The sequence below is a fragment of the Oncorhynchus clarkii genome, chromosome 10 (assembly GCF_045791955.1).
Source record: "Oncorhynchus clarkii lewisi isolate Uvic-CL-2024 chromosome 10, UVic_Ocla_1.0, whole genome shotgun sequence".
NCBI lineage: Eukaryota > Metazoa > Chordata > Actinopteri > Salmoniformes > Salmonidae > Oncorhynchus > Oncorhynchus clarkii.
The window spans coordinates 20,880,380-20,908,062 of record NC_092156.1 but is presented as its reverse complement, the minus strand read 5'-3'; the positions used below and the strand labels follow the sequence as shown (position 1 = coordinate 20,908,062).

At 41.4% G+C, this 27,683-nt stretch overlaps 2 protein-coding genes across 12 annotated transcripts in view; one reads left to right on the top strand and one right to left on the bottom strand.

Moving 5' to 3' along the window:
* Positions 1-1,198: 1,198 nt before the first annotated feature.
* LOC139419466 (cell adhesion molecule CEACAM7) lies at positions 1,199-14,607 on the top strand. 3 transcript variants are annotated; one of them, XM_071169414.1, is made up of 9 exons: positions 1,199-1,474; positions 11,840-12,166; positions 12,427-12,681; positions 13,089-13,232; positions 13,337-13,357; positions 13,665-13,706; positions 13,858-13,916; positions 14,036-14,201; positions 14,526-14,607. In XM_071169414.1, coding segments are annotated over exons 1-9 (1,131 nt in total). In that variant the 5' UTR covers positions 1,199-1,359; the 3' UTR covers positions 14,528-14,607. The 3 variants fall into 3 exon arrangements, with proteins under 3 accessions (XP_071025515.1, XP_071025514.1, XP_071025516.1); XM_071169413.1 differs by having other exon boundaries at positions 14,036-14,604; XM_071169415.1 differs by lacking the exon at positions 14,526-14,607 and having other exon boundaries at positions 13,333-13,357; positions 13,665-14,156.
* Positions 14,608-22,552: 7,945 nt separating this feature from the next.
* The window catches only part of LOC139418138 (HMG box transcription factor BBX-like), a 43,218-nt gene continuing 38,087 nt past the window's right edge, over positions 22,553-27,683 (bottom strand). For all 9 annotated transcript variants that reach the window (XM_071167353.1, XM_071167351.1, XM_071167360.1 and 6 more), the window contains one exon: positions 22,553-27,062. In XM_071167353.1, coding sequence (XP_071023454.1) covers positions 26,984-27,062 — 79 coding nt within the window. In that variant the 3' untranslated portion in view covers positions 22,553-26,983. The remainder of the gene's footprint in view (positions 27,063-27,683) is intronic.

The window sequence follows — 27,683 nt, the reverse complement described above, 5'->3', positions numbered from 1 at the left end:
AACACCTCAGGTGAGTCAGCACCTGGCTCACCCAGAGCCCCCTGTTGGTCATATGTATGTGTTGATTTCCTTTCCTGATTTTTCCCCTCATTCCCAGCATAAGGCGCTAGTCGATTCAGGCGCAGCAGGGAGTTTTATGGACCGCGGTTCCGCGCGTAAGTTAGGGATTCCCTTGGTTCAGATAGACCAACCCTTCCCCGTGCACGCCCTAGATAGTCAACCGTTAGAGTCAGGGCTGATCAGGAAGGCCACGGTTCCACTGGACATGGTAACGCAGGGGGGTCATGAGGAGCGGATTAGTCTCTTCCTCAGTGATTCTACTGCATTTCCAGTGGTGCTGGGTATTCCCTGGTTGGCTTATTACAATCTTAAAATTTCGTGGAAACAGGGGGCTCTTAAGGGTTGGTCAGAGGAGTGCTCAGGTAGGTGTGTGGGAGTTTCCATCGGTGCAACGACGGTGGAGAGTCCAGACCAAGTCTCCACCATGCGCATTTCTCCCCAATATGTCGATTTGGCAATTGCCTTCTGTAAAAAGAGAGCGACCCAATTACCACCACATCGACGAGGGGATTGTGCGATTAACCTGTTTTGTGTTTTCACCTGGTTTCATTTTGGTTAATTAGGGGGGGGGGGGGGTATTTATCTCAACATTTCCTTTGGGTTGCGTTTTTTGCTAGTTTATGTTTTACAGGTGGTTTTTCCCTGGACTGTGTCTGAGTGGGTTTCATGACTAGGTGACTCAGGTGTCCTGTGATTTTTTAACTGGTTTATTAAACACCCTTTTCATTCTGAACTTGTTTCTCCTGCCCCTGACTCCACATATTCTTGACAATCTACAGTTTCTTAGACTTGCTTTCAATGAGAATTAAATATCTATAACACCATTTCTATTTTAATTTGGTCAGGTCTCCCCAAAAAATTACATATTACAGTTTTAACAGAGTATGACAACCAAGCAGAGCTAACCCAAGGCCACGCCTGCAACAAGCCACACCTCCAGATCCTCTAGTAGGCTGTCCCCGCTAAAATATGTTTGTTTTATTTTTCAATAATTTGTTGTTTTGTTGTTGCTTCCACTTTGAAATTATAGTATTTTGTCTAGATTGTTGACCAAAAATGACAATTAAATCCATTTTAATCACACTTGAACAAGAAAATGTGGAAAAAGTTGAGGGGTGTGAATACATTCTGTACACACTGTATCGCTGCTTTAAAAAGTGTGATGCGTCTTGCTGTACTCAGAAGCCAACTCCAATCTCTCTGTGGTTTGTGGGTGGAAGAAGCACATCATGCATCTTTTTTGAGCTAGCTCTCATGTGTATGACAGTTTAACTTTTGATCGGTCTGGCAAGCTATGGCATGATGGTAAACTGGCTGATTTTTAAGAGAAATTCCACAGAAAAACTGTTATTCTCAAGATGTCCCCTCCAACTGGTTATTCTCCTATTGACCTTGAGCACCACAACACATTCAGGTAAGTTACTTACCAAAAAATTGGGCTGCGTCTAATTTGAAAAATACAGAAGGCAGTGATTTTTGTTGATCAAATTGTTTTATGTAGATTATTATAATGGGTAAATCTCAATCATCAGCATTTGGTCCCCTTTTTCTGTCTGCAACTCATCCTATCAGTCTGTCCGTTTATTGGGTATTGGTGAACATGTAATTCATTACATTGTATTTGATTTTCTGTAATCCTTAAGAGTATTGACGATATAAGTAACATAAAATTAAAAATCTGCATCAAAATCCAAGAGTTTAAAGTAGAGGAAGGTGGAAGGTGACCGAGCTACAGCAGTGTTTGTCAGACCATGAGAAATTTCGAAAATCAGTCTTCTCACGAAAACGTCTATGGCATCCAAATGGTTTGGCCTACGAAGTAATCGGGGTTAACAATGTGTCCAAAAAAAACACACATATTTCCTGAGCTTTCTTATATCTCCTAGATATAGGACAGACACTTCAGAACCTTATTCTTCATGATTCATTGTTTGACTGTCTCCTTTGCCATTTATGTGTTATTAAATACATTTCTATAGTAGTAAAGGCCAAATTAAATATTTTATCAAATCATTTGAAATATTTTTTTTAAACCTAAAGGGGTTCAAAAATGTATAAATCAATACATCAAATTGCTAAATGGTATGATCATCTTAAAACAATTCCATATATTAGCTTCATAGAACTTGCCCCACCCCTCAACGGCTTAGACTTTTAGAGGTTCTGCATATAAACTCTGATTCACTAGGTCTAGGATATGAGTTGAGATTTAAACTAAATGGCACTGCATCGCTTCATACAGCATGGCAAAGTATATTGGCAATTTTTTTCATATATTTCAAGGGTTGTGTACTGTAGAGTTCAAAAGGTACTCATACTCCAAGCCATGAAAAATAAATAACCCAAGGAGGCCGAGATGCAAAAATAATTCATTTAATCCATGCTCGAAATAATAGAACAAGTGAAAGTGCAAAGTACATGGATTCAATTAATGATATTATTTTTGCATCTTGCCCTCCTTGGGTTATTTATTTTCTATGGTTTTGAGTGTGAGTACCTTTTGAACTCTACAGATATTTTCTTTTCTACGCACCAGTCCATTTCATTCTAGCCTGAGCGCAAACCCTCATACTGGCTTTCTAAGGATGGTGTAGCTACTACCATATTTTCTGTCTAACAAATAACACCCCATTACATTCATTAATTGTAGGACACTGAGTTTTTACTGTAAAAGACACAAAAAAATCTAATTTTATCAGTTACATGCGCCGAATACAACAGGTGTAGACCTTACAGTGAAATGCTTACTTACAAGCCTCTAACCAACAATGCAGTTAAAAAAAATACAGATAAGAATAAGAGATAAAGAGTATTATGGCTTGGGGGAAGAAGCTGTTTGGAAGCCTCTTGGACCTAGACTTGGCACTCCGGTACCGCTTGCCATGCGGTAAAAGAGAGAACAGTCTATGACTAGAGTGGCTGGACTCTTTGACCATTTTTAGGGCCTTCCTCTGACACCGCCTGGTATAGAGAGAATCTGGTACTTACAGGTATCCAAGAGAAAGAAGGAGAGGTTCCTGACTCTGTAGTTAGAGAGTTCCTCCATTCAGCGCTTCAGATTCCAACCAAAGCTATCGACAAAATCCAACTCGAACATGTACACTCCTTCATACAGAGAGGGCAGAGGTATGAACACCCAATCGTTGCAAAATGTGCTTTCCTTAAGATAAAATAATGGTTAAAAGCCTGGGTGAAAGACTTGCTTGCACGAAAATAGGCACGCATGACCAGTTCCCGAAGGAAATTCCAGAACGGCGTAAATTTTGTTTCCAACTGTCAAGGAAAATAGATTCAAGGGAAATGCGTAACTCTCGTCACGGATAAACTGTATATTGATAACCAGTTGTTCAGAGACACAAAGACTACTCCATGGCTATTTTCAAAATTACAAAGTTCTCATAAAGGAGGCAAATAAGGAAACACACAATTCTAGCCCGGTTATGGATTGTAATAATACAACAAAAAATATAGCTTTTCTATCTATCTTCAAATATAACTAATTGGAACACTAAAGCACTAATTCAACATGGTGGAGATAAAAACTCAGTAAACAGAAGGCACAGTATGTATGGATGGTGTGGTGTGTGTTTTTTGGTGTTTGGGAAAGTGTGGCGTTGAGTGAGAAAGGAAATGGTTGCATATCCCAGAACCAATGTATTGCTGTGAGCAGGGGTTGTGAGGGAGCTTTCAATGTTGTTCAGATGAGGGACATACATTTTATAATGAATTATACATCATATTTATTTATTGTCCTATCATGGGGATCCCGGTGGGCTGCCCGCACCCAGGCAGTGGCAGTGCTGGCAACACTAGCTGCAGTAACCCATGGGGAGGGGGTCACACTCGGACATTCAGAGAGGGGGAATATTATTGTAGCCCTGGTGGCACAAAATCAAAGGTCTGACTGCACGGAGATGCTTGGGAATATGGTCACTACGGGGGACCATGTTGTGGGTGTTTCATGTGAAGGGGGTATATCTGATCTCCATCATCTGGGACATGACAATGGTAAATCAAATGCCCATTTTTTTTTTGCACAGTTTTACAGGCCTTCTCATACAGCTGCAACTGTATATGCGTTCGTAAATCAAGACCTTTCTTGAGTTGGGCTCTGGGATGGTGCAAATGTTGAGAATCTGAGTCTATGGTTGTTGTGTGGGAAAGGGGTTGAGTGTGTGTGGGTGTGTGTGTGTATCCCACAACTGTTGCGAGGGAGTAAAAGATGTTAGGGACAATATAGGATGATTCAAAATAATTGTTTGCTAATATAATAATTGCTTGCCATAATGTAATTTTGGTAATGGCGAGACTGGTCAGAGGTAAAAATCCTTAGCATAAATTGCCAACATTACTACAAATATCAATAGCTAATTTTGGAAAATAAGAAACAGGATTTAAAAATATATATATACAGTTGAAGTCGGAAGTTTACATACACCTTAGCCAAATACATTTAAATTCAGTTTTTCACAATTCCAGACATTTAACCCTAGTAAAAATTCCCTGTCTTAGGTCTGTTAGGATCACCACTTTATTTTAAGAATGTGAAATGTCAGAATAATAGGAGTGTGATTTATTTAAGCTTTTATTTTTTTCATCACATTCCCAGTGGGTCAGAAGTTTACATACACTAATTTGTATTTGGTAGCATTGCCTTTAAATTGTTGAACTTGGGTCAAACATTTTGGGTAGCCTTCCACAAGCTTCCCACAATAAGTTGGGTGAATTTTGTCCCATTCTTCCTGACAGAGCTGGTGTAACGGAGTCAGGTTTGTAGGCCTCCAAGCTCCCACACGCTTTTTCAGTTCTGCCCACACATTTTCTATAGGATTGAGGTCAGGGCTTTGTGATGGCCACTCCAATACCTTGACTTTGTTATCCTTCAGCCATTTTGCCACAACTTTGGAAGTATGCTTGGGGTAATTGTCCATTTGGCGACCCATTTGCGACCAAGCTTTAACTTCCTGAGTGATGTCTAGATGTTGCTTCAATATATCCACATAATTTTCCTACCTCATGATGCCATCTATTTTGTGAAGTGCACCAGTCCCTCCTGCAGCAAAGCACCCCCACAACCTGATACTGCCACCCCCGTGCCTCACGGTTGGGATGGTGTTCTTCAACTTGCAAGCCTCCCTCTTTTTTTCTCTAAACATAACAATAGTCATTATGGCCAAACAGTTCTATTTTTGTTTCATCAGACCAGAGGACATTTCTCCAAAAAGTACGATCTTTGTCCCCATGTACAGTTGCAAACCGTAGTCTGGCTTTTTGATGGCGGTTTTGGAGCAGTGGCTTCTTCCTTGCTGAGCGGCCTTTCAGGTTATGTCGATATAGGACTCATTTTACTGAGGATATACAGTGGGGCAAAAAAGTATTTAGTCAGCCACCAATTGTGCAAGTTCTCCCACTTAAAAAGATGAGAGAGGCCTGTAATTTTCTTCATAGGTACACTTCAACTATGACAGACAAAATGAGAAAAAAAAATCCAGAAAATCACATTGTAGGATTTTTTATGCATTTATTTGCAAATTATGGTGGAAAATAAGTATTTGGTCAATAACAAAAGTTTATCTCAATACTTTGTTATATACCCATTGTTGGCAATGACAGAGGTCAAAGTTTTCTGTAAGTCTTCACAAGGACTTTCAACTCCCTCCAAAGATTTTCTATGGGGTTGAGATTTGGAGACCGGCTAGGCCACTCCAGGACCTTGAAATGCTTCTTATGAAGCCACTCCTTCATTGCCCGGGTGGTGTGTTTGGGATCATGGTCATGCTGAAAGACCCAGCCACGTTTAATCTTCATTGCCCTTGCTGATGGAAGGAGGTTTTCACTCAAAATCTCACGATACATGGCCCCATTAATTATTTCCTTTACACGGATCAGTCGTCCTGGTCCCTTTGCAGAAAAACAGCCCCAAATCATGATGTTTCCACCCTCATGCTTCACAGTAGGTATGGTGTTCTTTGGATGCAACTCAGCATTCTTTGTCCTCCAAACACAACGAGTTGAGTTTTTACCAAAAAGTTATATTTTGACATTCTCCCAAATGCAATTAAAGCCTTAAAGGCTGGGAAAACTCCAGGGCTTGATGGCATAGCAGTGGAAGTATACCAAACTTTTGATGTACTCAGAGGACCATTATTATCATGTTTTAGCCACTCCTATATAAATGGTAGATTATTGGACACGCAACAAGAAGGTCTGATTTCAGTATTACTGAAACCGGATCCAAGTGGTACATATAAAGATCAAGTCCATTTAAAAAAATTGGAGGCCTCTTACACTTCAGTGTTGTGATGCAAAAATTCTAGCTAAATGCTTGGATCTGTCACGACTTCTGCCGAAATCAGCCCCTCTCCTTGTTCCGGCGGCGTTCGGCGATCGACGTCACCGGCTTTCTAGCCATCGCCGCTCCATTTTTCGTATATACATTTGTCTTGTTTCCATACACACCTGGTTTTCATTTCCCCAATTGTATTTAACCCTCTGTTTCCCATCATGTTTTGTGTGTAATTGTTTTCATGTTAGGTGGTGTTAGTTTACGCGCTCTACTTTTATGTTCCGTTTTTTGAGCGCGTTTGTTTCATGTAGTGCTCTCGTTTCTTGGAACTATTATAAAAGTGTGCCTGTTCATTTTAATCTGCTCTCCTGCACTTGACTTCGTCTACAATACACCATCCTGACAGAATTACACACCTTCAATGGAGTCAGCAGGAGCAGGTACCCGGTTAGAGGAGTCGAGGAGTGCGTCCAGGAACATTCGGCCATGTTACAACATCTTGGCAGGAGCATATGATTAAAAAGGTGTTGTTAGATACAGTGCCTTGCGAAAGTATTCGGCCCCCTTGAACTTTGCGACCTTTTGCCACATTTCAGGCCTCAAACATAAAGATATAAAACTGTATTTTTTTTGTGAAGAATCAACAACAAGTGGGACACAATGATGAAGTGGAACGACATTTATTGGATATTTCAAACTTTTTTAACAAATCAAAAACTGAAAAATTGGGTGTGCAAAATTATTCAGCCCCTTTACTTTCAGTGCAGCAAACTCTCTCCAGAAGTTCAGTGAGGATCTCTGAATGATCCAATGTTGACCTAAATGACTAATGATGATAAATACAATCCACCTGTGTGTAATCAAGTCTCCGTATAAATGCACCTGCACTGTGATAGTCTCAGAGGTCCGTTAAAAGCGCAGAGAGCATCATGAAGAACAAGGAGCACACCAGGCAGGTCCGAGATACTGTTGTGAAGAAGTTTAAAGCCGGATTTGGATACAAAAAGATTTCCCAAGCTTTAAACATCCCAAGGAGCACTGTGCAAGCGATAATATTGAAATGGAAGGAGTATCAGACCACTGCAAATCTACCAAGACCTGGCCGTCCCTCTAAACTTTCAGCTCATACAAGGAGAAGACTGATCAGAGATGCAGCCAAGAGGCCCATGATCACTCTGGATGAACTGCAGAGATCTACAGCTGAGGTGGGAGACTCTGTCCATAGGACAACAATCAGTCGTATATTGCACAAATCTGGCCTTTATGGAAGAGTGGCAAGAAGAAAGCCATTTCTTAAAGATATCCATAAAAGGTGTTGTTTAAAGTTTGCCACAAGCTACCTGGGAGACACACCAAACATGTGGAAGAAGGTGCTCTGGTCAGATGAAACCAAAATTGAACTTTTTGGCAACAATGCAAAACGTTATGTTTGGCGTAAAAGCAACACAGCTCATCACACTGAACACACCATCCCCACTGTCAAACATGGTGGCATCATGGTTTGGGCCTGCTTTTCTTCAGCAGGGACAGGGAGGATGGTTAAAATTGATGGGAAGATGGATGGAGCCAAATACAGGACCATTCTGGAAGAAAACCTGATGGAGTCTGCAAAAGACCTGAGACTGGGACGGAGATTTGTCTTCCAACAAGACAATGATCCAAAACATAAAGCAAAATCTACAATGGAATGGTTCAAAAATAAACATATCCAGGCGTTAGAATGGCCAAGTCAAAGTCCAGACCTGAATCCAATCGAGAATCTGTGGAAAGCACTGAAAACTGCTGTTCACAAATGCTCTCCATCCAACCTCACTGAGCTCGAGCTGTTTTGCAAGGAGGAATGGGAAAAAATGTCAGTCTCTCGATGTGCAAAACTGATAGAGACATACCCCAAGCGACTTACAGCTGTAATCGCAGCAAAAGGTGGCGCTACAAAGTATTAACTTAAGGGGGCTGAATAATTTTGCACGCCCAATTTTTCAGTTTTTGATTTGTTAAAAAAGTTTGAAATATCCAATAAATGTCGTTCCACTTCATGATTGTGTCCCACTTGTTGTTGATTCTTCACAAAAAAATACAGTTTTATATCTTTATGTTTGAAGCCTGAAATGTGCCAAAGGTTGCAAAGTTCAAGGGGGGCGAATACTTTCGCAAGGCACTGTATTATTCAGGCTTTTTACACGGACGATACATTGGAGATAATATAAGACAAGTACTGGAAACAATAGAATACTATGAAATATCAGGGACACCAGGCCATGTTTTCATAGCTGATTTTGAAAAGGCTTTTGATAAAGTACGACTGGAGTTTATTTATAAATGCCTAGAATATTTCAATTTTGGAGAATCTCTTATACAATGGGTTCAAGTTATGCATAGGTCACCCTAGGTGTAAAATAGTAAGTAATGGCTACATCTCAGAAAGTTTTAAACTGTCAAGAGGAGTAAAACAAGGTTGTCCACTATTGGCATATCTATTTATTATTGCCATCGAAATGTTAGCTGTTAAAATTAGATCCAACAATAATATTAAGGGATTAGAAATCCGTGGCTTAAAAACAATGCTGTTTACACTGATTCATGTTTTCTTTTTAAACCACAATTAGAATCCCTCCACAGCCTCATAGTGGATCTATATACTTTTGCTAACCTCTCTGGATTAAAACCAAATTATGATAAGTGTAGTATATTATGTATTGGATCACAAAAAATGCCACTTTTACATTACCGTGTCGTTTGCCAATTAAATGTTCTGACGGGGATGTGGACATACTCTGTATACAAATCCCGAAAGAAAGAAATGATCTTACTCCAATATATTTTTAGAAAAAGTTAGCAAACATAGATCTTGCTACCATGAAAAGGAAAATACCTGTCTATTTGTGGAAAAATCACCCTGATCTTTAGTCATATCACAGTTGACCTATTTGCTTATGGTTTTGCTTAAACCTAGTGACCTGCTTTTTAAACTATATGAACAAAAAATATTCAAATTTTATTTGGAATGGCAAGCCAGACAAAATTAAAAGGGCCTAATTATACACTGCTCAAAAAAATAAAGGGAACACTTAAACAACACAATGTAACTCCAAGTCAATCACACTTCTGTGAAATCAAACTGTCCACTTAGGAAGCAACACTGATTGACAATAAATGTCACATGCTGTTGTGCAAATGGAATAGACAACAGGTGGAAATTATAGGCAATTAGCAAGACATCCCCAATAAAGGAGTGGTTCTGCAGGTGGTGACCACAGACCACTTCTCAGTTCCTATGCTTCCTGGCTGATGTTTTGGTCACTTTTGAATGCTGGTGGTGCTTTCACTCTAGTGGTAGCATGAGACAGAGTCTACAACCCACACAGGTGGCTCAGGTAGTGCAGCTCATCCAGGATGGCACATCAATGCGAGCTGTGGCAAGAAGGTTTGCTGTGTCTGTCAGCGTAGTGTCCAGAGCATGGAGGCGCTACCAGGAGACAGGCCAGTGCATCAGGAGACGTGGAGGAGGCCGTAGGAGGGCAACAACACAGCAGCAGGACCGCTACCTCCACCTTTGTGCAAGGAGGAGCAGGAGGAGCACTGCCAGATCCCTGCAAAATGACCTCCAGCAGGCCACAAATGTGCATGTGTCTGCTCAAACGGTCAGAAACAGACTCCATGAGGGTGGTATGAGGGCCTGACGTCCACAGGTGGGGATTGTGCTTACAGCCCAACACCGTGCAGGATGTTTGGCATTTGCCAGAGAACACCAAGATTGGCAAATTCGCCACTGGTGCCCTGTGCTCTTCACAGATGAAAGCAGGTTCACACTGAGCACATGTGACAGACGTGACAGAGTCTGGAGACGCCGTGGAGAACGTTCTGCTGCCTGCAACATCCTCCAGCATGACCGGTTTGGCGGTGTGTCAGTCATGGTGTGGGGTGGCATTTCTTTGGGGAGGCCGTACAGCCCTCCATGTGCTTGCCAGAGGTAGCCTGACTGCCTTTAGGTACCGAGATGAGATCCTCAGACCCCTTGTGAGACCATATTCTGGTGCGGTTGGCCCTGGGTTCCTCCTAATGCAAGACAATGCTAGACCTCATGTGGCTGGAGTGTGTCAGCAGTTCCTGCAAGAGGAAGGCATTGATACTATGGACTGGCCCGTCCGTTCCCCAGACCTGAATCCAATTGAGCACATCTGGGACATCATGTCTCGCTCCATCCACCAACGCCACGTTAAACCACAGACTGTCCACGAGTTGGCGGATGCTTTAGTCCAGGTCTGGGAGGAGATCCCTCAGGAGACCATCCGCCACGTCATCAGGAGCATGCCCAGGCGTTGTAGGGAGGTCATACAGGCACGTGGAGGCCACACACACTACTGAGCCTCATTTTGACTTGTTTTAAGGACATTACATCAAAGTTGGATCAGCCTGTAGTGTGGTTTTCCACATTAATTTTGAGTGTGACTCCAAATCCAGACCTCCATGGGTTGATAAATTTGATTCAAGAATGGCCCTTTTCCCTTTATTCAGATTACAACTGCTCACTTTCGGTTGTTTGAAAACAAAATAATCTCCAAAATATCTTTATTTTTTAAACAAGCTTTAGAAAGTTGGTTGCAATTTCAGTTTAATCCACCTGAAGAGACAGAACAAATAATACAACAAATATTGTGGTTAAACTCAAATATACTAATTAATTTAAAAAACTTTTTTTTTTGGATAACATTATAAAAAAGGAACATTTTGTAAATTAATTTAACACACCTGCTTCCCATTCACACCTGAGACCTTAACACTAACGAGTCACATGACACCGGGGAGGGAAAATGGCTAATTGGGCCCAATTTGTACATTTTCACTTAGGGGTGTACTCACTTTTGTGGCCAGTGGTTTAGACATTAATGGCTGTGTGTTGAGTTATTTTTGAGGGGACAGCAAATTTACACTGTTATACAAGCTGTACACTCACTATTTTACATTGTAGCAAAGTGTCATTTCTTCAGTATTGTTACATGAAAATATATACTCAAATATTTACAAAAATGTGAGGGGTGTACTCACTTTTGTGATATACTGTATATTTACCCCCAAAATATGTGGGGGATTGGAAATGATGCAGACAATTACATTGATGGAAGCAACAATCTTTCCACAATATTAAAGCTGATCCACCCCTAAAAAACTTTTTTTTTTTAAAGACAAAGGTTAGGTGAATTGAGTTAAGTTTAGAACAAGGTTAGAGGTTAGAGTTTGCAAAAATGCTACAGTTGTCCCCGACATGACCAGAACATGCACATTTTGGATTGCTAGACTATAGCGGATTACGTACTCCCATCCTTCCCGACAAACCTCCCCAAGGTTGTTTCTGTCTCAAGTAACTAGACCATTAGTAGGTATCATACTTCTTGGAGGTGCTCAGAAATATGTAAAGTAGATTTTGTATTGCTCTATAGCTAGGCTGTGCTAACATGGCCATGATGTAAGTCTCTCACTCTTCCTCTCTTACAGGCAGTCCTGAAGTCCCAGGAGAAGGTATATGGGCTATATTAAACAAACCCATACAGTTTTCTGGATCCAGTATACCTTTGAAACTAATCAAAACAGTGGAATGGCGTCACAAAAGTGGAAACTCCCAGACATTCTGTCTTCTCCATAAAATGGATGGGAACATCACCAACATATTCCCTGCATGCAATGGCACTGCACACTTCCTTTCCCACAATAAAACCTTTGTTCTATACTCAGTGAGGGCAGAGGATGAAGGTGTCTATGAAGAAAGAGTGATTTATAAGAATAACACTATGGTCTCATTAAATATATCACTGTCAATCATTTGTAAGTACAGCATATTACCCTAACCCATTTGTATCTGTCTGTCTTTCTACACAGTAATGCCAACTGTGCTTCAGATTCAGTGGAAATCCATACATAGATATATGGAAATCACTAATAGATAAATCCAAGATTGTATTCATGGGGAGCACATGTCCATATAATGGAAGTCATAAAAGTTTGCCAGAGTAAAAAAAGTCAGACACATTACCTATTGGATTCAAATTCAGATTCACAACTGATGAATGTTTTGGTCTCTTTAGCTCCTCCCTCCACCCTGCACATCAGCGTAAACTTATCCCACGCGCTGCTAACAATGACCTGTGAGGTCAAGGGGTCAAACCTCTCCTATTGGTGGCTGAAGGATGACCAGCCCTTCCTCACGGATTCCAGATTGTTATTGGGTGAGAGAAACCAAACCTTACAGGTGAACAACCTAACCAAGGCTGACTGTGGGAAATACACCTGCTTGGTGGCCAACAAGGCAGGCCTGTCACAGGGCCACTTCCAACTCACAGGTGAGAACAACATAAAAATATCCCCTAAACTTAACCTTTGCCTATGTCCATCATAGGAACATACTGGCAGTGTTCCAAGCTGACCACGTTGCAGTCGCCTGCCAGATCTTACAATGCCTAGATAGGTGTTACACATGTCAGCCAACCACTTTGTATGATATAGCAATCTGATGCCTGACTGCGAAGTCGATGGTGGTGCACGCAGCCATTGGTTGATACGTGCAACCCAACTGCAATATAGTCGGTCTGGAACATAACCTAAACATAACCCTAAACTGAAACCAAACCTCTGTCCAGCAAAGGAACAAAATTACACATAATAATAATTCATATTGTCATTACTAATTGTGGATGATCAGTATCCAAATGGCAGTTTGTTCTAAATTATCTGTTCTATTTGTGGGCAGATAACCAATCCTTTGTGTGTAAGGATGGAATTGTCCGAGCCACACTGCCAATAGGCCAGAGAGAAGTTCTAATCATGGTAATATTGGGCATCTGCATATTCGGCCTGCTCATCATCATTGCCTGCATCAGGAGATATCACCAGGGTAAATAGTGTCATTTACCGCAGTAATTATAAGTCTGTTTAGTAATGGCTGTTATGGTGGTTTCATGAAATTAAAAACAATATTTCTGTTTTTTGGCAAGGTAGAAATACGGAAGCATCTGGCAGGTATGGTTTTAGCCCCTTTCTCAAGATCGTTTGGTAACACTTTATTAAGCCTGCACATATAATCCTTTTATAATATGTAATATGAGCCATTATAATGTCATACAAATAGGCTTATAATGTGATGTCTATGTATCTATCTCAAATGGCTGTTTATTAATCAGGGTCATGCATTTTATGACAATGTATTGTACAATGTATTATACCTGAAAAGTGTTATCCATTGTTTTTATACTTCTATACACACATCTATGGATAAAAGACCATCCATTCTGTTATTTAATTTTCCTGTCATATTGTATTTGGACAGGACTTTGCAACAAGGAGCAGCATCCTGTCAGAAACAGGAGAGGTACAAACAGCATAACTTAAAGAAAGCATCTGTTTTAGGAATGATCAAATATCATCACTATATTATACTACTATTGTAATAATGGCAAAATAAAAAATGCAGAATTAATTAAGGGCCTAATGTTAGATTAAAACCGATAAATTGTTTTTAGGAAGGAGAGACACCCCTGTGTCCGAAAATCATGTGTATGATGAGATTGGAGATGAAGAGGTAAAAAAAATACAATAACATTAACAAAGGGTTATTACTTGGTCACTCAATTAAGCAGTGTGGACCATTGTTAAAATGCCTTAGCTCAGTGCATTCTTGCGTATGTGTGTCATCTCTAGGAGCAGCTTGAACAAGAGGTGGTGATCCCATTGCCATGCGTCTACACAGACTTCCTTCCAAACAGAAAACAAGCAGAGCCCCTAAAGGACTTTGGGTACTCCACCATTGGGCCAGCTAGCCTAAGCGGAGTCGCAGTGATCGAGGCAAGCGAACAAGGTCTTGAATGTAGGTTCCAAGTGGAGACAGCGTAGCATACTAAAAATATCTAATAAAATTGTATTTGTCACATGCGCCGACTACAATAGGTGTAGACTTTACCTTGGGATGCTTAGTTACGAGCCCTTTCCCAACAATGCAGAGTTAAAAACGTAAGAAAAATCTGCTAAAAAAAGTAAATAGTAACAAAATAAAGACTCAATTTTATTTTTATTTCAACTTTATTTAACCAGGTAGGCCAGTTGAGAACAAGATCTCATTTACAACTGCGACCTGTGACGACCCTCCCACTCTGTCTGCCGTATTCTCTCTTTGTTCTTGTTTCCTTATAAGGATGCTGGTGGGCGGAGTTGGGAGGGTCGTCAGCTACATGGGAAACACCTGGGCCCGGTGTCTCCCAGGATAAATACACCACTTCCCCATTCATGGAAGAGACTCTCTCCATGCAGATACTTTGATAGTTTTTGTTGTGTTTCTAGCACCTTTCAACACCCTGCATTATCACATTCATGCATGCAAAACACTCACTTACACTACTGATTACACACACACCATAGTATATTTTCCTTAGTTGCTTTATTTAATAAATATATATTTTGTTACTCCTTATCTCCACGTGACAGACCTGACCAAGATAAAGCATAGCAGTGTGAACAGACAACAACACAGAGTTACACATGGAGTAAACAATAAACAAGTCAATAACACAGTAGAAAAAAAGTATATATACATTGTGTGCAAAAGGCATGAGGAGGTAGGCAAATAATTACAATTTAGCAGATTAACACTGGAGTGATAAATGATCAGATGGTAATGTGCAGGTAGAGATACTGGTGTGCAAAAGAGCAGAAAATTAAATAAATAAAAACAGTATGGGGATGAGGTAGGTAAATTGGGTGGGCTATTTACCGATGGACTATGTACAGCTGCAGCGATCGGTTAGCTGCTCAGATAGCAGATGTTTAAAGTTGGTGAAGGAGATAAAAGTCTCACTTCAGCCATTTTTGCAATTCGTTCCAGTCACAGGCAGCAGAGAACTGGAAGGAAAGGCGGCCAAATGAGGTGTTGGCTTTAGGGATGATCAGTGAGATACACCTGCTGGAGCGCGTGCTACGGGAGGTTGTTGCCATCGTGAACAGTGAACTGAGATAAGGCGGAGCTTTACCTAGCATAGACTTGTAGATGACCTGGAGCCAGTGGGTCTGGCGACGAATATGTAGCGAGGGCCAGCCGACTAGAGCATACAGGTCACAGTGGTGGGTGGTATAAGGTGCTTTGTAACAAAACAGATGGCACTGTGACAAACTGCATCCAGTTTTCTGAGTAGAGTATTGGAAGCTATTTTGTAGATGACATCGCCAAAGTCTAGGATCGGTAGGATAGTCAGTTTTACTAGGGTAAGTTTGGCGGCGTGAGTGAAGGAGGCTTTGTTGCGAAATAGAAAGACGATTCTAGATTTGATTTTAGATTGGAGCTGTTGGACGAGGTTGGAGTAGCCAGGAGAAAGGCATGGCCAGCCATTGAAAAATGCTTGTTGAAGTTTTCGATTATCATGGTTTTATCTGTGGTGACTGTGTTACCTAGCCTCAGTGCAGTGGGCAGTTGGGAGGAGGTGCTCTTGTTCTCCATGGACTTTACAGTGTCCCATAACTTTTTGGAGTTAGAGCTACAGGATGCAAATTTCTGCTTGAAAAAGCTGGCCTTTGCTTTCCTGACTGACTGCGTGTATTGGTTCCTGACTTCCCTGAACAGTTGCATATCGCGGGGACTATTCGATGCTATTGCAGTCCGCCACAGGATGTTTTTGTGCTGATCGAGGGCAGTCAGTTCTGGAGTGAACCAAGGGCTATATCTGTTCTTAGTTCTGCATTTTTTGAACGGAGCATGCTTATCGAAGATGGTGAGGAAGTTACTTTTAAAGAATGACCAGGCATCCTCAACTGACGGGATGAGGTCAATATCCTTCCAGGATGCCTGGGCCAGGTCGATTAGTAAGGCCTGCTCGCATAAGTGTTTTAAGGAGCATTTGACAGAGATGAGGCGTGGTCGTTTGACCGCAGACCCGTAGCGGATACAGGCAATGAGGCAGTGATCGCTGAGATCCTGATTGAAGACAGCGGAGGTGTATTTGGAGGGCAGTTGGTCAGGATAATGTCTGAGGGTGCCCTTGTTTACAGATTTAGGGTTGTACCTGGTGGGATCCTTGATGATTTGTGTGAGATTGAGGGCATCTAGCTTAGATTGTAGGACTGCCGGGGTGTTAAGCATATCCCAGTTTAGGTCACCTAACAGAACAAACTCTGAAGCTAGATGGGGGGCGATCAATTCACAAATGGTGTCCAGGGCACAGCTGGGAACTGAGGGGGGTCGGTAGCAGGCGGCAACAGTGAGAGACTTATTTATGGAGAGATTAATTTTTTTTATTAGTAGTTCGAACTGTTTGGGTATGGACCTGGAAAGTATGACATTACTTTGCAGGCTATCTCTGCAGTAGACTGCAACTCCTCCCCCTTTGGCAGTTCTATCTTGATGGAAAATGTTATAGTTGGGGATGGAAATCTCTGAATATTTGGTGGCCTTCCTAATCCAGGATTCAGACACGGCAAGGACATCAGGGTTGGCAGAGTGTGCTAAAGCAGTGAGTAAAACACATTTAGGGAGGAGGCATCTGATGTTGACATGCATGAAACCAAGGCTTTTTCAATCACAGAAGTCAACAAATGAGGGTGCCTGGGGACATGCAAGGCCTGGGTTTATCTCCATATCACCCGCGGAACAGAGGAGGAGTAGGATGAGGGTGCGGCTAAAGGCTATCAAAACTGGTCGCCTAGAGCATTGGGGACAAAGAATAAAAGGAGCAGATTTCTGGGCGTGGTAGAATATATTCAGGGCATAATGCACAGACGGGTATGTTGGGATGTGGGTACAGCGGAGGTAAGCCCAGGCACTGGGTGATGATAAGAGAGATTGTATCTCTGGACATGCTGGTTGTAATGGGTGAGGTCACCGCATGTGTGGGAGGTGGGACAAAGGAGGTATCAGAGGTATGAAGAGTGGAACTAGGGGCTCCATTGTAAACTAAAACAATGGTAACTAACCTGAACAACAGTGTACAAGGCATATTGACATTTGAGAGAGACATACAGCGAGGCATAAAGTAATCGCAGGTGTTGATTGGGAGAGCTAGCTAAAACAACAGGTGAGACAACAACAGCTAATCATCTAACACAACAACAGCAGGTAAAATGGCGATGACTAGGCAGAGAGGGTCGGATTAACTACACACAGAGCCTGAGTTCGCCGACAGATAAAAAATAAATCAACAGAATGGAGTACCATGATTCATGGACATTCCAGCAGGCATCAGCTATGTAGCCAAGTGATCATAGTGTCCAGGGGGCAGCAGTTGATGGAACAGGGAAGCCGCCACTACGCTAGCACGCGGGCGATACGGTGTTTAAAGTTAGTAGCCCGGGGCTAGTAGGAGCGTCTGCTCCGACGGAGGCCGGTTGAAGGCACAGCGGATGGAGTATTCGTCGGTGGTGGTGTGGCGGGGTGCCGTGTCGACAGAGAATCCAAGCCAGATGGCGAAAGAGGTATTGTAGAATTTAGTTTGCTAGCCGGGAGATGTGCCTGGCTCACGGCTAACTGGTGCTAGCTTCGTGGCAGTGGCGTTAGCCACTATAGACAATCGGTAGCAGCGGTGATCCGGTGCCAAGGTCCAGAGTTTACAGCAAGGATCCGGTGGAGTATTGGGCTCTAGCCGTGTATGAGTGGGGTTCGGGTGAACAGCTGAGTAGGCCAGGAGGTGGGCCTCAGGGATAGCTTCGTTACTGGGTGCCACGGTGAGTGCAAGATAGCTGTGAGCTAGCTAGCTAGCTAGCTGCGAGCTAGCTGTGAAGATCAGAAGTAGTGGTCCAGGGATTACGGCAGAAATCCGGCGTTGTTGTGGAGAGACAGTCCGATACTGGTAGACTAGCGAGTATTATCCAGGCTAAAAACAGGGCTGGTATCTGTGCAGAAGGTAAAAGCCGCTAGCAGTGGCTAACAATGACTAAATAATTAGCTGGTTAGCTTCTGGAGGTTCTTGAATGTGTTCTAAAATTGAAAATAATAGCGATTCCGTATCACATTGGGTGAGGCAGGTTACCGGAAGGTATAATCGAATCAAAAATCGAGAAGAGATTGAAAATAAATTTAAATATATATACAAAAATTACAAAAAACATCTTCACTGCTACGCCATCTTGGTTATGAGCCAAGGAGTACCGGTACCGAGTCAATGTGTAAGGGTATGAGGTAGAGGTATTTGAGTTAATATGTACATGTAGGTAGAGGTAAAAGTGACTAGGGAATCAGGATAGATAATACACAGAGTAGTAGCAGCGTATGTGAAGATTGTGAAAGAGTGTCTGCTCAGGAAGCCTTAAGCTGCCTATCGATCATTGTTTTTGAAACCAGTGGACAGCCAAGGCAAGTCAGTTAAGAACAAATTCTTATTTACAATGACGGCCTAGGAACAGTGGGTTAACTTCCTTGTTCAGGAGCAGAACGGCAGATTTTTACCTTGTCAGCGGTTACTGGCCCAATGCTCTAACCACTAGGCTACCTGCCACCCCTAATGGACACATGCTCAAACTCACACACTTTTGATTGCTCCTTTAAGTCTATCTGTAGTTGCTACATCCATTTTTGGATTATAAATCCATTGATTCTTAAAGAATATAAAATTTATACATGGAAAAGGCAGTGAGGAGTGTAATAGAGATTGCGTCATCTGTGGATCTGTTGGGGTGGTATGCAAATTGGAGTGGCTCCAGGGTGTCTGGGATGATGGTGTTGATGTGAGCTATGACCAGCTTTTCAAAGTATTTCATGGCTACAGATGTGAGTGCTACAAGGCAATAGTCATTTAGACAGGTTACGTTGGCATTCTTGGGCACCAGGACTATGATGATCTGCTATGTAGATATTACAGACTGGGTCAGGGAGGTTGAAAATGTCTGTGAAGACACTTGCCAGCTGGTCATGCTTTGAGTACGCAACCTGGTAATACGCCTGGCCCTGCAGCCTGTTTTAAAGGTCTGACTCACATCGGCTAAGAAGAGCAGTCGTCCAGAACAGTTGGCTCTCTCATGCATGGTTCAGTGTTGCTAGCTTCAAAGCGAGTATGGAAGGCATTTAGCTCGTCTGGTAGGCTTGTGTCACTGGGCAGCTCACGGCTGGGTTTACAAGCCCTGCCACATCCGACGACAGTCAGCCGGTGTAGTAGGATTCAATCTTTGTCCTGAATTGACGCTTTGCCTGCTGGATGGTCCGTCGGAGGGCATAGGGGGATATTTTATAAGCGTCTGGATTAGTGTCCCGCTCCTTGAAAGTGGCAGCGCAGGCCTTTAGCTCAGTGAGGATGTTGCCTGTAATCCATGTATTTGGGTTGGGATATCTACGTACGGTCACTGTGGGGATGACGTCATCGATGCTCTTATTAATGAAGCCAGTGACTGATGTGGTAAACTCCTCAATGCCATCGGATGAATCCAGGAACATATTCCAGTCTGTGCTAGTGGATCAGTCCTGTAGTTTAGAATTCATTGGACCACTTCTGTATTGAACACTACTTTGTTAGTATTTTTGCTTTTAATCAGGAGTCAGATTTGCCAGACAGTGCTGTGAAGTATTTGCCACTTTTCTGATTTTCTCTATTTTTGTATATTTTAGACACTGAATGTTATCAGCTCTTCAACCAAAACCTAGTATTAGATAAAGGGAACCAGAGTGAACAAGTAACACAACATATTCATACTTTTTTCAATGTATTTAATAAACAAAGTTAAGGAACACCAAATGCCCCTGTGTGAAAAAATACAATGAACAAAAATATAAACGCAACATGTAAAGTGTTGGTCCCATGTTTCATGAGCTGAAAGAAAATTAGCCAGAAATGTTCCAATACTCACAAAAAGCTTATTAATCTAATTTTGTGCCAAATTTGTTTACATCCCTCCTGTTCGTGAGCATTTCTCCTTTGCCAAGATAATACATCCAAGAAGCTGATTAAACAGCATGATCATTACACAGGTGCACCTTGTGTTGGGGACAACAAAAAAGCCACTCTAAAATCTGCAGTTTTGTCATACAATGCCACATATGTCTCAAGTTGAGGGAGCGTGCAATTGGCATGCCGATTGCAGGAATGTCCACCAGAGCTGTGGCCAGAGAATTTAATGTTAATTTCTCTACCAAAAGCCGATGGCAATTTGAATGCACAAAAATAGAGACGAGATCCTGATGCCCATTGTGAGGCCCTTCTTTTTAAGGTATCTGTGACCAACAGATGCATATCTGTCTTCATAGTCATGTGAAATCCAGAATAGGGACGAATAAATGTATTTCAATTGACTGATTTCCTCATATGAACTGTAATTCAGTAAAATCTTTCAAATTGTTGCATTTATATTTTTGTTCAGTATAATTGCCCTTTCACGCTCAATAACTGGTTGTGCCACCTTTAGCTGCAATGACTGCAACAAATCACTTCCTGTAGTTGTGGAGGAGTCATATCCCTGTGGAGTGATTTTGGAACTGGCTTTAACTCAGCGGCATTTGTGGTCTTTCAGGTCCTGAGTTTAGGCCTGAACTGTGACTAGGCCATTCCAGAACTTTACATTTGTTGCCTTTCAGCCATTCGTGTGTGTTTTGGATCTTTGTCTTGCTGAATGACCTATCTGTGCTTCAGCTCACAGACAGATGACCTGACATTCTCCTTTAGAATGATCTAAAAACAGAGAATTATTCATGGTTCCTTCAATGAACCCTGCTAGGTAAAGTCCCCCCTAGTCACCATAGCATCTCCCACCTGTAGCACACACTCCAGCAGGTATATCTCTCTAGTCACCCCCAAAACCAATTCTTTCTTTGGCCGCCTCTCCTTCCAGTTCTCTGCTGCCAATGACTGGAACGAACTACAAAATTCTCAGAAACTGGAAACACTAATCTCCCTCACTAGCTTTAAGCACCAGCTGTCAGAGCAGCTCACAGATTACTGCACCTGTACATAGCCCACCTATAATTTAGCCCAAACAACTACCTCTTTCACTACTGTATTTATTTAGCTCCTTTGCACCCCATTATTTTTATTTCTACTTTGCACATTCTTCCACTGCAAATCTACCATTCCAGTGTTTTACTTGCTATATTGTATTTACTTTGCCACCATGGCCTTTTTTTGCCTTTACCTCCCTTATCTCACCTCATTTGCTCACATAGTATATAGACTTGTTTATACTGTATTATTGACTGTATGTTTGTTTTACTCCATGTGTAACTCCGTGTCGTTGTATGTGTCGAACTGCTTTGCTTTATCTTGGCCAGGTCGCAATTGTAAATGAGAACTTGTTCTCAACTTGCCTACCTGGTTAAATAAAGGTGAAATAAAAAATAAAAATGATGGCAAGTGGTCCAAGTCTTGAGGCAGCAAAGCATCCCCAAACCATCACACTACCTACCACCAACATGCTTGACTGTTGGTTTGAGGTTCTTACTGTGGAATGCAGAGTTTGGTTTTCATCAGACCTAATAGGACCCATGTCTTCCAAAAAGTTCCCCTTTTGACTCATCTGTCCATAGAACATTCTTCCAAGAGTCTTGATGATCATCCAGCTGCTTTTTGGCAAACTTGAGTCAACTTTTTAGATGAATTGGGTCCCGATATGTCTGGCGAAAACCAAACACCTCATACCAACGGTCAAGCATGGTGATCGCTGAGTTAAAGCAGTTCTACATGAAAGTGGGCAAAAATTCCTCCACAGGGATGTGAGAGACTAACACACAGGAAGTGTTTGGTTGCAGTCATTGAGTGTAAGGGGGAAATACCTTTTTCACACAGGAGCATTGTGCGTTGTATAACTTTGTCAATTCAATGAAGAATTATCAACATTGTGTTATGTTCCCTTTATCTAATATTAGGTTTTGATCTGAGAACATTCAGAGTCAGAAATATGCAAAAATAGAGAATCAGAAAGGGGGCAAATACTTATGGCACTGAGGTTAGAGATTACGCTATAGCAGGGGTAGGCAACCCTGTTCCTGGAGTGTCACAGCTACTACCGGATTTTGTCCCAACTATGCACCACACTGAGCTACTTAGCCAATTGATCAGTTCAGTGATTGCTTAAATTCAACACACCTGGTAAAGTGCCTGCTGTACACCAGAACCAGGGTTGCCTGTGCTATAGGGTTCAAAGCTTTTTCAAATAGATGATGCCGTGCTGCAATAGAATGCTTATGGTTACTTTAAGAATTGTTCAACAGAATCCAGAAATCACATTTTGATGTTGAAGAGACTGCTGATGTACAAAAGGTTTAATACAGGTTACTTTAATAGGTGTTCAAGGAATAATAGTTGCGTCAGCAGACAGTGTTATGACATACGACTCAGTGGAAGGGGCTGAGGGCGATGGCTAAGGGATCCCTCACTAAGCAGGTGCTTCAGTAAGGCAAGGCTGCATTGAACAACTGGGCTGTAACAATCAAGTCCATACATGTCATGAAACAGTACTATTGACATAAATAAGATCGAGCACACATTGTACAAACTATCAGAGGAAACATACTTTAGATCTGGCGTCACCTCTTCACAAGAACAAAAGGGAAGCTGTGATCTACATTCCTGTAAAGGGAGAACATTTATATAGTCTTTTTTATCTGGGTGCATATTCAGTTTTTCTATTTTTGTAACTAAAGGAACAACTATAAAAAGGAAATTGTAATAAATAAACTTGAATACAGAGGATTTGGCAATTGTTCTTTGTAATTGCGTGAGTGTCCCTGGTTTCACCCTTTCCTGAAGTGAGAGCCTAATTGAACTGCAGAGAAGAAACAAAACCATCTGGGGTGACACTGTCCCTCACAATTATAAAAACAAACTCTCTCATATTACTAAAAGACATTTGCAGGTAAGTCATAATTACTTACAACCAATGATGTATATATAATCTAGATGATTGACACGAGGAACTGTTTTGAAGCCACTGCGCCTCCATCATGGCTCTCCCTCACCATTGTAAAAAATATTTTGTAAGCTAATGAAATGCATTTAATGTCTACATTCGTTTGACACGTTCATTCTATTCAGACACATGAATGCATACTTTTAAATTAAATTGTGAGAAACATCCTTAAAGTACAATTCTTTGAAAGTATTAATGTTACTGTTCCCACTACAACAAAAGGCCATGTAATTGTGTACTTTAAATATTGTAGAATTCCATTAATTCCTATGGAGTACTGCTTTTCTGAGGAGTGCCAATATGGCTGACTGGTGGCTTCAAAACCTCTCATTGGCCAATCCATAACATCAACAATCCAGGGTTTATATACATGGTTGATTACACCTCCACAGAGTTCACAGCACAGCAGCTGACTCGTCATGAGGCCCATAGGTTGAAACAAACTATTCACCTGTGAAAACAGTCCACCATCGCATACATACACAGTAGAGTCAAGACTTGAATTGGAATTATAAAAATACAGGTACAAAATCGATTACATTCAGGAGACAGTACCAGCACAAAGGGGTATCGTCTATATTTATTTTGATAACTAATCATATAGGAATTTTATAGAGGCATCTTCTAGATGTGGACCCCAGGGAAGAGTAGGTGCTGCTTTAGCAGTAGCTACTGGGAATCCTAATAAAATACTAAATACTAGTTAGAAAAGGCTGAGGGTGATACATAATGGCTGATTTTGAAAGGGTTTGTTTTCACTGCATAATTTCATAAGATAGACATGAATACCTGTGTAATCGTTTACATTTACCTCATGATATGGAGGAAGGCTAAACACTCTTAAAAGGAGAATTATGTGAAATGGGGGATCAATTAAAATCTTAAGATCATCATGATATCATTTTGGTTTGGGTCATAAGGTGCAAATATTGTCTATTAAAGAGGCATTGAAAGGTATCAGTACAGTGTACATCATTCCCACGTGGGGTTTAAGTCTTAGGAAACCCATGAGATATATAGGATTAGTTGTGCTGATATAATACATTTGTTACCTGAAAATCTATACACCATGAAAATGCAGTGCAACTGTAATGCTAACCTTAGTTTTCAATAGATTTGTCATTAAAAGACAACTTTCCCCTTTCTTTGGCAAATGTCTGAAAACCACTTGTTATAAGCATGTACATCTCTGCTCTTTTTGGGGAAATAACACCACTGATGTCCATCAGTGGAATAACTATGTGTAGTTTACTGCTTGGACGATTTTAGTCAGCCTTGAATTTATTCTCTCAGAACTGAAAAGTCTTACATTTTTTTTTCAAAGTTTGTTGAAGTTTCTTTTGAGCTCAAAAGTCATGTTTTAGGTCTGCTCGTTCACAGTCCGTTTGTCAGCTTTTAGGGATGAATTAATAAATACAGCGAAGAGAGTCAGCATTGCGCATATCCCTCTACAAGTCAGCCCAATCCTGGAGGGATTTATTCCATATATTTTACATTTATTCTACTTTGTGGCATTATAATCTCTTAGCCAAGACGAAATACCTCCATTGACAATAAGAGGGTAGAGCCTCTAAAGTTCATGCTGTGCCGACAGAACACATTATTCAGACATAGCCCAGAAATGGCAATGCAGTTGCTTTAAGAATACTACCTCAAAAAGGTGAAAACTACCTTTCTAGAAGTAGCGCACCTCATCTCAGTGCACATTTGTTTAACGGGTACAGTAAGCATAGATGCATCACTTTGTGTATGAGATTTTTCACAACAGTCTTAATCCAGTTAACTAGGCCTCAGGAAAGACCACTGAGGTTGGGAACACAAGATAAAGGAGAAATACAAAATCTAGTTCAAAAGCATCATAATGCACACAACTCTTAAGTGAAGGAGAAGGCTCCAATGTAATAAGAGAAACTCAAAAAGAAAAAGACAAGGAGAGAAGTGTGATTTACTGCACAACCTAAGAAAAGGAGCATTGGTCAACTTGGAAACAAAAGAGTAATAATAATAATATGGTAACTTCATGGAGGACATGTCGGTGGGGACTTGCAATGTGAGTTCGTCATACACTACTTTCTCCATCTGATTAGCTTACACCCAGAGCATACGTCAAGAGTCCCCCACTACAGCTCACACACTAAACAGAAGAACGGACACAAGGATCTGCTATCTGGATATGGAATGGATGCTAGCCTGTTCTACCTCGGTTAGAACATGCAATAATTATTATTTATATTTTTTAAACAATGCGTTAAAAGCAATGACCATGGTCTTGTTATTGAAATGCGTTCAAAAGCAAAACCTTGATTATTCTGATTGCCTAAGAGTGGACCATTACTTGGCATAAGAAAATATCAAAAGGCCAATAGGAAAAACAAAACGAGGGAAAACACATCACCCTACTAAGAAAAAGTTACATCTTAAAAGCGTCTCCTACTCCTAAAATTTGTGCAGCGTCTGTTAAAAAACTCTTAGGAAACTAGTAGCACACATTTGGATTAGCCTTGAAGATGCTACGCAGACTGCAATAAGATCAAGTATTGACACAAAATGCATTTTCATCATTCAAGTATATTCAAACGGATGTAAGAATTGTGTGAATGGTTGCGTAGTGGATGGGATGGTCGTCAGAAATAAAGAGCAGAGGTTGTGGTACGGTTAGGGTCGCGATGAGAGAGTTAAGGCCATGGAGAACCATTCATTCTATTAGTTACTTTGCTTGTCATCACATTGAGCCCCACTGTAGAGGGTTGAACACCAGGTAAACAGGCAGATTAAGACTGAAAATATGCTAACCAAAGGCCTCCCATCTAAACTTAAACGCAAGCATAAGTTTAAATGCAAGAGCCTCAATCTGTTGAGTTCAAACTGACCACCGTAGTAGCAGTTGCTAAGCTGGCGTGAAGGCTAGGGATAGATCAGTATTGAATACATGACGATGGCATCTTAATGGTTGACAGTGGTTACAACGTGCATGGGCGGCATGTAGCCTAGCGGTTAAGAGCTTTGGGCCAGTAACCGAAAGGTTGCTGGTTCAAATCCCCAAGCCGACTAGGTGAAAAATCGATGTGCCCTTGAGCAAGGCACTTAATCCCAATTGCTCTGGATAAGAGTGTCTGCTACATGGCTTAAAAGCTAATGGTCTGGAAGGTTAAGAGGTCTTTAAGGTACACAAGTAAGGTCTGTGTATCTTGGAACCCTTTCAGTCACGAGGACTATCTACTCAGGCTGTGTTAGTTTAAGTTCAAGCATGAAGGCGTGCGGGAAAACACAATATCGGACTCATCCTACGTCGAGGTATGCTAGGTGGAATCTTTGCGAAACAGTGTGGTTGAAATGGAAGATGTTATCGTACATGTGTAAATTTCCTTTCTTTTTTTAAATGCAATTTTTGTTAGCAAAACTTGACCTTTAAAATGGCGTAATATCAGACAAAGGTTACACGTTAACACAACTACCTCTAACGGAGAAGGAAGCCATGCTCTCAGGGACTGGTCTTCCTCTTCCACAGGGTCCTCTAGGCAGGAGTGTCTGGGAATGAGGGGCGATATGACCTCCTACTGCCAAGGGAAGGGTTCAGGAGAATACTGAGAAGGTCAGTTCACCCACTCTTTCCCCCTCAGACCAGAGCTCTAGAGCTAGTTTCACCACATAGGGGTCCATCAACGAGTCACATTATGTCTCTTTCCTTCCTTCCAGGACAGGATGAGGAGTTGGAGGTTAAAAAGTTTAAACGAACAAGCGAGCATCTATTTAGTTTTGCCGGAGGCAAGAGGCTCCTCCACTTCATTGGTCAGCGCAGGAGATGAGCAAAGGGGTCTTGGCCATGTCTTTCTTCTGGCTGTCACCAATCACATGCTGGCCTCTGAGATAGGAGGAAGAGAATAAGGTAAAGGTTAAAACTTCTTATGGCTTAGATATCGCTACCGGGATCGATATGACAACAGCCAGTTAAAGTGCAGGGTGCCAAATTCAAACAGAAATCTCTGATTCCTCAAACATACATGTATCAAGCATACAAGTATTTTACACCATTTTAAAAGATAAACTTGTTGTTAATCCCACCGATTTCAAAAAGGCTTTACGACGAAAGCACACCAAACGATTATGTTAGGTGAGTGCCTAGTCACAGAAAAACAAAGCCATTTTTCCAGCCAAAGAGAGAAAAGCAGAAATAGAGAAAATTAATCACTAACCTTTGATGATCTTCATCAGATGACACTCATAGGACTTCATGTTACGCAATACATGTATGTTTTGTTCGAATAAAGTTCATATTTACATCCGGTGATTTTGCAGAGAGCCACATCAATTTACAGAAATACTCATAATAAACATTAATAAAAGATAAAAGTGTTAATCATGGAATTATAGATCCACTTCTCCTTAACCTGTTGCGTCTACCAAACCCGGATCCGGGATTCTATTTACAGACCTAAGCTCATTACCATAACGCAACGTTAACTATTCATGAAAATCGCAAATG